Source organism: Brachyistius frenatus, unplaced genomic scaffold (assembly GCF_029030835.1).
Source record: "Brachyistius frenatus isolate BFR_SWC_R1_liver_20210118 unplaced genomic scaffold, ASM2903083v1 Contig_48, whole genome shotgun sequence".
NCBI classification, from domain to species: domain Eukaryota; kingdom Metazoa; phylum Chordata; class Actinopteri; family Embiotocidae; genus Brachyistius; species Brachyistius frenatus.
In genome coordinates this window covers 1240083-1251320 of record NW_027210647.1, presented here as the reverse complement: position 1 = coordinate 1251320, position 11238 = coordinate 1240083, and the positions used below count along the sequence as shown (strand labels likewise).

At 43.3% G+C, this 11238-nt stretch overlaps 1 protein-coding gene across 1 annotated transcript; it reads right to left on the bottom strand.

The window, feature by feature from the left end:
* Nucleotides 1-7131: 7131 nt before the first annotated feature.
* Nucleotides 7132-10612, bottom strand: pou3f1 (POU class 3 homeobox 1). Its single transcript, XM_069703805.1, has one exon. It carries the CDS (start codon nucleotides 10571-10573, stop codon nucleotides 9446-9448), a length of 1128 nt encoding a protein of 375 aa, XP_069559906.1. The 5' UTR covers nucleotides 10574-10612; the 3' UTR covers nucleotides 7132-9445.
* Between the last annotated feature and the right edge of the window lie 626 nt (nucleotides 10613-11238).

Here is an 11238-nt window from a genome sequence, read left to right as displayed (position 1 = left end):
TCACCTCTTCCCATCATCTCCTCACCCCCGGGCCCCTCGACTGCGACCACGGAAGGTAACTTTGCCTGGTGTGACCACTGCAGGCAGAGCAGCAGGTGGACAGGCAGCCAGAGAGAGGGAGATTAGAAGGAAAAAGACAGAGACGAGTGGACAGAATTGTTTATTTGCCTCTTTACATGGGGGGGTTGGGGGCGTGGAGGGTGGTGGTGGTGAGGGGTGAGGGGTGGGGGGAAGCTGAGGGAGCAGTGAGGGGGTAAGAAGGAAGGAGTGAAGAGACGAAGAAGAGTGCTGCGGGTGGACGCAGCATCTGGCTGATATGCAGCCGTGTACTGAGGCGATGAGGCGCCTCCAGCCCAGGAGGAGGTAAAGGGGAGTTTGCGTGAGGCCAACAGAGATAGCCGAGGAGATAGACGCTAACAACAATAGTCCCCCGTAGCCCACAGTGCCAGTCATTCACGCCACTGACAAACTCTCTCGACCATATCATTCTGTGAACTTCCCTTTACATCTCACCTACGCCTAAAACTTTGCTCATCAGTCATTCAGTTTGCGGCAATAATACAGAAATTAGGATCCATCATGAATAAAGAAGAAGTGTCACGTACAGTGGAGGCGATCAGTGCGACGGCAGGGCAGGACGATCACTGACCTTTTGTCTTATTTAAAAATCAAAAGGGTGCCATCGCTAGGCCCATGGGGGAAAAGAGGTGGCCTGGCTGGAGAGAACCGGGGGTGTCTGGGTGCTAATCCATGGGACCATCGATGACCTTTGACCCCTGGGGGCATTGGGGTTGGGCTCTGCCGAAATGCGTCTGTGAAAAGTCAGGCCTTCCCTCTGCACTTCGAGGCAGGCCAAACCTCCCGAAGTCCTCCTCCCAATAATGATTTATGGGGCAGGGTGCAATCGACACACGCTTAGCCCTGGGGATGAGCCTAAATGGTAGTTTTGACACCACTGAGGAACGAGGTTAAAGGTGATCAATAACAAGCCACTGAAGGAGGAGAGACAGAATGACAGACAGAGCAAGGAGGAGAAAGGGAGGTGGAGGGGGCAGCTCTTTTTAATTGGCCTTTGCTCATTACTCGGCTCTTTTTACACCATTGCCTCTTTTGTGCGTATCCCTGCCTTCAGCTCCGGGTCACATATGTGTCGGGGTGCAAGGTGGTTTTGTTCAATAGTCCTTATGCTGACCTCAAAATATGTTGTTCACAATTGACTAGTTTAAAGTTGGTCTCTGTGTAGAAGTCAGAAACCTTTTCTTTGATCAAAGTTTTGAATCCTACTTTCACTCAAGTATATTATTTGTATTATTATTATAACTATACTTGTCTCAGAAATAATGGGCTCCTACTCACCTCCTAATTCTGACTATATTTCCTTTCATTCTTCCATATCCTTCATTATAAAGGTCTGTTTCTTCTGCTATACAATTATATACTGGTCCTATCATTTGCTACGTCTCTATTATCGCAAGTCTTTGACTCTGGCTCAGCAGCATGAGGTACACTGTGTCCAGTTACAGCCCCCTTCTATCTTTGCATATTCACATTAAATGTCTTTCCTTCTACATTTGCCCCATCTCTGCTAACTTTGAATGCCTGTTTGCAAGTTTCTCTCGTGTAGCCTCCAAGAGAGGGGATAGCAGTAGTGGGTAACACCCCCTCTACTTGCTACATACACACACACACAACACACACACAAAACACACACACACACACACACACACACACACACACACACACACACACACACACACACACACACACACACACACACACACACACACACACACACACACACACACACACCAGCAGTCGTGGAGTATCTCTCAGAAGTGAGCTGATTAGGCCTAAGACTGGGGACTGCTTTGCCTAATCATATCGCTGCATCCAAATCATCTGTGTACATTTCTAATTACATGGTGGCATGCGGTGTCCTTGAGCGCAGTGGCAGGTCTCCATTTCATCTCTGTGCTGTGTCTACCCCCCACCCCCGCCTCCCCACCCTCCTCCTGCCATATTTTTTTTCCCCCTCTCCTCTCTCCTTATTTATTTATTTTCCATCAGCCTTATCTTTGTTGTTGTTTCGGTTGACTGTGCGCCGAGCAACAGCACTCATTTGCCCACCGATCGTCGTCCTTTGAACTCGGCATCGCAGGGCAAAGCCGACTGTCTGGGGCAGCGGGATCATCTTTGATGATCTGTTTATTGTCCGGCTCCAATTTGCACTGGGTTTGCAATACAGCATCCATTCCATCATGCATAAGACGAAGGATCAGTCACGAGTAAAGGACAACGGCAAATATTTTGGTTAAGGTTTGGACAATAGGGTTGGCACACGGGTTTGATTGAAACTGGAAATTCCTTCTCTAGATCCCTGTGATAATCCTGTGCTTTGGTTGGTCCATATGTCTACTTAAAGAAACAGCAGAGGCGCTCAGTGTATGACGACGAGGTGATTTTCCAGCTGCTGTTCCTATACATTTTTGAAGTCTGAAAAGCCTGTCTTTTTTCATACATTTGATGGAAGGAAGGCCCTGAACATTTAAGTGTGCTCTGAGGTTAGATGACCTTCCTATTGTTAACTAGTGTTTCTCTTTACTCCAAGCCTTGTCTTTTCTTTAATCTGATCCCTCATCGTACCGGTGAATGTCCTCCACTATATACTGACAGTATGTTCCTGTCATTTGCCAAATATTTTCATTATTGCAAGTCTTTGACACTGGCTCAGCAGCAAGGGTTCATACTACAGGAGGTATATATAGTTATACTGTAGCCCCCCCCCCCCTTCTATCCATGATGACCTTCCTATTGTTTACCAGTGTGTGACTGCAAGGCCTTGTCTTTTCTTTCCCTCTCCTCTTCTCTGCAGTGAACCTTGTTGAAGCATTGAAGTCGAGCGACATTGCAACGCCTTCATTACAGCTCACAAAAGCCCGGTGTGAAGGTAAAGAGAGGCGACAACCTTTAACATGCGACTGCCATGTCCTTTTAGGCACAACAATTAACTTTGCAACCTTGCGCAGTCGTCTAAAGAACCTCCTCAGCAGCTGTGCTGTCTGGTTTCAGACGTGTCATGAGGTCCTGAAAGGCTAATGTTAAAAAATAAACATGATTATTTCTACTTTGTCTGGTTAGTGAATTATCTCTGATATATTTCTATGAATTCTTTGAAACCTTTTGTCAGACATCCTACAAAATGAAGGCAGGTTGTGCAGCACAGATGATTGCATTTATCATGCCTTGCCCTATGTGTTCTTATCACCTGCTAAGGTTGTCACAGCCATTGTTTAATACCAACCAGCTCACTGAATCAGTCGTAATTGCTGCCACTGAGCGTCTCTAAAGTACGACTTTCTTCTCATTGTATGCCACCAACTGTAACATCTATGTGCAGCAGCCTGAAGGCAAGTTCCTGAGATATTAGTTCTCCACTCTCAGAACTGTTAGTCACACTGACAGACACCTGAGGCAATATAAAATGTCCCTCAAAGCCATGAAAGAGAGAGACGGGCTACTTCTCTTCTTCAAAACCTCCGAGTGAGGAGCAAAGGGATACGGCGGGGAGGGGAGAGTAACTTTCTGAAGCTGCACTTATACTCCTTCGCATATGGGGGCCATACCTCGGAGTAGACATGAAGGGGGAACCCATATAGCTACAAGGTCCAGTATCATAAATAACACAAGACTTCTCCTCTCCCTTCTCCGTCTCCTTCACTTCACTGCTGGAGTGTTTCATATGGTAACTAGGTGTTCACTGTGTGGCCACATTGTTGCCCATCTTTCAAGTGGCTCAGAGGAGGAAACCTTGAGGTAGGGGAAGAGAAGGAATTTTTGATGAAAAAATGCATTATTCTCTTCTTTTTTTCCAGTTTCCTCTGCCACTGACTGTGGGAGAGGAGTATTTATTACATAAACGGTAGGAGGAGGAGAGGGGAACTCGACTGGAGGAAGACATAGTAACAGAGAGTAAGGAAGCTACAGGCTCTTTTACCTGTCGGGTTAAAAATGTGGGTCTGATGGGAGAATGAGAATCCTCTGCACTTCTACCTATAGAGTGATACGTTACATTTGATGTGTTATGAAGAGGATGTACACTGTTGATGACCTGTTTATGCAGTTTAATTGCATGACTTACTGTCAGTCATATTTCAGTATTGATCCAACAGGACTTTACCATTAACCTGCCATAAAAGAAAAACGGATGCAGACATATATCAATGGACAAACTGAATTTTGACATCCTGGAGGCACATCTGTTGGGTACTAATACTTAATAAAGGTCTGGAGTTATAAATGTTAATAAGTTCCTCATGAATATCTGTCAGTCCAGGTACTCTTCATCTCTTTTACAAAAAGCAAGAGGTCAAATTTTACTTTAAGGGTTATTTCTGATTAATTGAAATCAAAGGTGAAAAGACTTATTATACTGCAGATGGATGAATGACAACTAAAATTAAATTTAACAGCCTGGCAACCCAAAAATTGTTCTTATAAATGGCTTGTCACTGGCCTTTAAAGCGGCGATAAGGGATTAATTAAACATCAAAACATTAACAACATATAAATCCCTTTAAGTATGTCCAAGAAAAAAAGTGGCACCCAAAAACTACATGCCTCTTTGCCAATAAGTAGCTTGGTTCTCCAGCATCACCCCACGTCTCTACACAAGGATGATCTGGAATCCCAAGAATCCCGACCAAGTACATTATTCAGCCGCTGCTATTATTTCCATAATTGCCAGCATTGTGGTGGTATTTGTAATATCATTAATAACAGGCGTTGGCGTATAATACGCTTAATGTTATTTATCTGTTGGCAGATAGCTTGATGCTGCTAATCCTCATTCATTTGCTGTGGATCAATGCAAATCCGCTAGTGTGAGTGAACCTCCCCCGCCCCTCTTCCCCGAGCCGATGGTTCCTAATGTATTTTCCCACCATTAACCAGCCATAATCCCTGCTAATCATCACTAATCCACATCTCCTGTGTGTGACGATACTTCCCTGATGAAGGAGGCATCGGTGTTCTCGGGCGCCCGGGTGCTGCTGAGGGCCGGAGCTCCACTGCAGAGTGCTGCCGAGGGCCCACTCAGTGTAGGAGAGCAGACTGCTGAGAGGGGGAAGAGCAGAGAAGGAACAGTGGTGATTCGTGGGTCAAATAGCCGGGTTTTGCTGTTTTGTGATGAGTTCTCCTCATGTATTATTGATTTAACAGCATAATCGAGGTTGTGTCCCCTCTATACGGCGCAGAATAAAAATTGCATATCATCAAAAAATAACAGTTGGTGTGAGCTCTCTTGTCTGGTTGACTGTGGACTCCTTCTGTTTCGCCATCTACTGTATGTCCACTCGGATAGGCCTCTGGTGTTCTGCACTGCATTTCAATGTATTTCTGCTGGTCACTCGGAGGCTCTGAGTGGTTGTAGGGCCTGTCCTAGAACTGAGAGGTCTGATGTTTGATCCCTGACTGAGTTATGTTTAAAATTTCCAATAACAGACCCCGTTGTCTCCCAGCTTGGCTCTTTACTGTAAAGAAGAGGTCAAAAATAGATAGGGGGCTAGCGAACAGGGTGGGAGGCTGCTCGTGCACCAAAACACATTAACAACAGCTTATGTGCACCATAGATCTTAACTCAAATGAAATGATTTTCTAACTTCATAGATGACAAAAAGAAATACAACATTGTCTCTGTTACTAACTTCTGTAAAGGTGGAGGATGATTGAGCATTTGAAACTACGACGCACGACTGTATCGCACAAGCATACACAGAAAATTAAAATGATGTCATTGCTGTTTATGATTATTATTATATGATTACATTTGTAATTTTGTTGTCAGCATCATACTCATTTATTTCTCTTAACTTTGAGGTGGAGGTTTGATGTTGCAGTATCCCGGTTGTACCAGCAGGGTGCGCCTGTGGCTCGCTGTTGTCTGGCAGGTTAGTTTGCTCCTTAATGTGGCCTCCTCTTCCACAGTTTGACCACCTCAGTCCCTGCAACACCACTTTCTTTTTATTTCATCACAACACCACAAAAGGCCGACTTAAAAAAAAAAAATCAAAAAAAAAATCTACAGGGTCATACTGTCTCGTTACTTTTTGTTTTTTTGTCAGCGCACGAGGACACGGTTGTAAATATGACGCACATACAAAATCTTTAAAATAAAACGGAATTACGTAAATTGAAGGGAGATGCCGATGAGTAAAATTTTGTACTGCACCAAAACATGTATGAATGGTAAAGAAATGAATATCAGCATGCTCCAAAAAAAACCAAAACGGACTTCCGTTGGAAACTGAAAGACACTTCAAACTTTGCATTTGATCGCAACACGTTTCGTTGAGAAAGAATAAAACATAAATGTGCAACTATCAACTATTTCAAATAACTTGCTACTGATAAAGTTCTGGTTCCAACAAACCTGGACTTTTAATTTGTACGCTTTTTCAAACTAATGTTGAATTTGACTTCAGCTGAAGCACCATCTTTTCAACTTAACTTTTCACGGTGATTTTTAAAATGTACAAATGAAACTGTGAATTTGGTTGAAAGAGAAAAAATATCAACGCCTGATGAATTTACCCACATATGTGTTGCTCTTATGTGTACAAATACGAAGGTAAAAAAAAAAAAGAAAAGAAAAAAAAGAGTGCTCTCTGGAGCTTTTGCCCGTGGTGATGCGTAGGATAACCTTCAGACTGCACTTCTGATTTAAAGAAATCGAATCTCTATTTAGATGCTAAATAACATCAAGGTGTGTTGCCTGTAAATCTAGGCCTGTCTCTCCTCTTGTGAAATTTCAGGGCCTGCCGTTGATGTTGATGCTGTGTGTTTTTCCTCTCTCTATCTTTGGAAAGGAGGCGGATTTTTGCCTGCAAGCACTTTTCTCTCAGATCAAAGATTCGTCACAATTTAAATGCTTAAAACATGTCAAGTGATGATCGATGGTTTATATAAAAGAAAACACCCCCAACTATAACTGAGGAATGTCTATTTTGGCTATTCTAAATAATAATAATAATAATAAATGATGATAATAATAATAATAATAATAATAATAACACTAAGAACAATAACAATAACCACTCAATGAAAAGACAGTAATTCCGTATTAATATTGCACAATTTAATACTGCGATTACACAAAGATGTGAACAACGTCACAGACTGTGAACTTAGCAGGGAATGCCTGAGGTAAAATACTGTTGTCTATTCCCCTTAACAGCACATGTACACAGCTTCTGATTTGAAACGATCCCCTGTTACATAAGGAATCAGGAGCTATTTCAAATGAACACATGATGTGCTCACCACTTCCCGATGCTCAGCACACTGAACAGCATTAAACTTTATGATCATGTTTACCTTGTTTGCCTGGTGATGCCACAACAGACAGCAACATAAAGGACGAGTGGTTTGGCTCTTAATGAAGACAGAAGACCATTTCTTGTATATATGTTTTATGTAAGTAATAAAATATTACTATAACATAAATATAAATGTGACTTTGCAGTCTACATTTAGCAATCAACATACAACCAATGTAGTAAACAAAAGGAAAAACATACTGAAAATCCACTGCAACATAACCATTAACAGAGCTAAACAAAAAGCTCCAAACACTTTTAAGAAATAAATATATATATATAAATGGTCAGATTCATAAATGAAATCATATTAAAATATCTTCTTGGAATTAGTAAGTGTACAAAACTGCCCGGAAAGAAAGAAAAACAAAACAATATCTCAGAACAGATACAAGTTTACATATTGGACATATTTACATATCGGAAATAATCCTGGCAACATTTTCTCTAAAATCTTTTTTTAATTATTATTATTTTTTCTTGAAAAAAAAAAGTTTCCCTCATCTCTTTCGAATAGCACTGCTGTAGGCTTTTGGACTGGTCCAACATTAAGAAATGACACACAACGCATGAGATTTTCAGATTCCCTTTACAGGTCGGGAAAAAAATAAATATATCTAAAGTAAATCCCTCCATCACTGATCCTCAAGGAATTATTATTTTCTTTTCTCCAATTCCAGCGTTTTAATATAATACAGTGGACATATGGAACAAAGGAAACGGTGCCGTTGTAACCAGATTCAAATATTTTTTTTTAAACACAGAGGAACAACAAACAAAACAAACAAAAAAAAAATCATGTACAGGCGTGATATTCCGACAAGGGGCACTGAAGTTACCTGAGTTATTATTACTTTTCATTTCGTATTTGACCAATCTCTCGTGAAGTGTTTGGAATAGAACAGGATAACAGGCAGTAAGCAGTGTGAGCTGACTGTGAGCGCTCTGTGGTGATAACCAGGAACCTGTAAACATGGGATTGAGGCTATTGTGTTGAAGCCTAATGAGATCAGCTACACTCACTATTTTATTAACAGACATAAAATCGCAATCATAATAATAATAATAATATTAACGAAAGAAATAAGTGCTCCATGCAAAGAAAACAATAATTGGAAAACAATCAACCTCCCCCCCCCAAAAGAAAACAATAAAACGCGTGTTTAGAAGTGCCCTTTTAGCGTCTGGTGCTGTTTGCAAATTTCGACGTGGTCAGCTGCAAAGATTTAAATATTTTTAAGGCATGCAGTCAGAACTTGGACGTCCTGTTGCATTGGACATTTTTTTTTTTTTCTGAAACGTGTCTGACGTTATTAATGAGTGTTTTCGGGTGCCACAATTTCCATCACTTCTCAACCGTCAACTCCCACTGAGTACACAGAAAAAAAAAAAATTAGAGGCTGCTCTGATGACTTACAGTACCTAGAAGCAAATTATGAACGAAATCATAGACACTCTGCAGAAAGAGAGACACTGAAGTTAAAGTATTTCCAAACCAAAACATCACACTTAATATAACAAAGAAAGTATACACTAATATTCAGAAATCTGGTTAATCAGTTTAAGCCTGAAAAAGCAAAAATGTTCATTCAGTGTAGGCTATTCATTTCCAGTGTTGATCGTTTTCAGGCAACCACCTCTTTCTGGTGGGCGCCAACAGTTCGTGGTGCACCCAGGAGGAGATGAGCTCAGTTGCCACGTTTAATCACTCCCCATTTGGAACAGCCATGGGATATCAAATTTACTCTATATGCATGTCTCCTCCATATAATTTTGGTAAATAAAGATCTTTGTTTCACTTTAAATGCGCACGGAATCAGTAACAGTGAATATTTTTTTTCTTTTTGTTTTTTTTTGTTGATTTTTTTCTTTTTTCTTAACATTTTCCCTTTTGCCATTTATTTGTTGGACATGGCGATCTCCGAATACTAAAGGCAAAACTGATCTGTTCAACTTTTCCATGTCTCTTTTCTCTCAGGAAAACAAAAGCCAAACTTAAATACTGTAAACTCCATAGTCCCTTTTCCCTTTTCTATCCCCCGCGGAAATGCTCGGATTGTTCATGAAAACAGTCACTGCACAGGACTCTGTAGTGTGCGGTGTAGAGGAGGGGTCTCTGCTTGGGAATATACGTCCTCCATATTCGGGTGAGGGACCCCCACTGGTGTCATTCTTTTCTCTTTTTGTCTTCTGTTGCAAAACCAAACACGGACAACCTCTTTTTCCAACTGCAGAGTGCCGGCTAAAGTGCTGATTTCATGAGCAGATGGCTTTGGGCATTTTAAGAAATGATTTTCCAGCGCCCCTTTCACCCCCACTTCAATGGAGGTCCTCTTCTTTCGTTTCCTGCCCTGCGCAGCAATCTTGTCTAAATTGGTGGGACTGCCCGTGTTGGAGTCTGTCTCCTCCAGCCACTTGTTAAGGAGCGGCTTAAGTTTGCACATGTTCTTGAAGCTGAGCTGCAGCGCCTCAAACCTGCAGATAGTGGTCTGAGAAAAGACGTTTCCATACAGGGTGCCCAAGGCCAAGCCCACGTCCGCCTGCGTAAAGCCCAGTTTGATCCGCCGCTGCTTGAACTGCTTGGCGAACTGCTCCAGGTCGTCGGAGCTGGGCGCGTCCTCGTCCGAGTGGTCCTGGTGGTGGCTGAAAGCCTGCTGGGGCGACTCCATCTGGTTGTCGTGGCTGCCCGAATCGTCGTGCAGTGGGTCCCGCATGCCATGGTGCAGGGAACCGGGCTGAGGACTCAGCATTGCGTTGAGGTTTGTGTATCCAGGCTGGGAGTAGACCAGCGACTGGTGACCGTTGGATGCAGGGGACAGCGGGGATAAGTGGTGCGTTGTGGTGGGCGCCCACGAACCATGGTGGCTACTCTGTGTCTGCTGGTGCACCAGGTGAGATCTGTGGTGGAAGCCGCTGCTCAGGTCCTCTCTGCTCGCCTGCACGCTGGGTTTGTGCTCCTGCTGTCCGATGTGGGTGCCGCTGGACCAGTCGGTGTTGGAAGTGGGCAGCCACTGGTGGTGCGTCAGGCTCATCGGGTGTCCCGTGTTGGTAGCCGCAAGCCCTTGCAAGTACTCGTGGTGCATCATTTTCTGCACCTCTCTATAGGTCGTCCCCTGGTGCATCCTATCCGAATCCGGATGCATGAGCGGGTTAGACGGCAAGGAGTTATTCCTCGGAATATACTGAGCTGTTGTCGCCATGGCTCCTACTTCGAAAACTGACGAGCACTTCGGAGGTCTCCAGGCTTTAGAGCCAAAACGCAACAGCCTGCTCTGGGAGGTCTTGGGGTAGAGCGAAGACACGCCTCCCCTCCTCTTGTATTGGCTCCTCTCCGATTCAAGCCCACTGGGGACATATTCAATAGGTGCAGGGTTTCAGAGCATGGTGCACCGCATTTTTTTTTTTTGCGCACGATGGATAGAGCTCCGATCTTACATATGTTATAGAAAAACATATGTTCTATTTATTAAATGTCTCTGAGTTTTTAAACAGTGCGCCTCTCGTTTTGTGTACTACCTTCTCTCACATCCGGTCTGTCTATTAGATTATTATTATTTTTTTTTTCTCCAACCCCTCTCCACGGAAGGTGAACGGGGCTGCAGCAGCGGTGTTTGATTAGGTTTCCCCGAGTTTGGACCGGTTGTTTTGCAAATAACCACGTGGGGGAGTACGGAGATCTTTTTGAAGGGTTCCCCCCCCACCCTTCAAACACACACATGCCCACACACGCGCACGCACGTAAAGACACACGCCCGTGCACCTTTATAATAGGTCACTGATGATTATAGCGCTCCTCATTTTAAATAGATTATAAGGCGCGAGGCTCCAGCTCTGCAGCCACCCACACAACGAGAGGCGTGTAAAT

What these genes read in the sequence shown, in the direction of transcription:
- pou3f1 (XM_069703805.1), bottom strand. Translation starts at nt 10,573, where the DNA reads ATGGCGACAACAGCTCAGTATATTCCGAGGAATAACTCCTTGCCGTCT.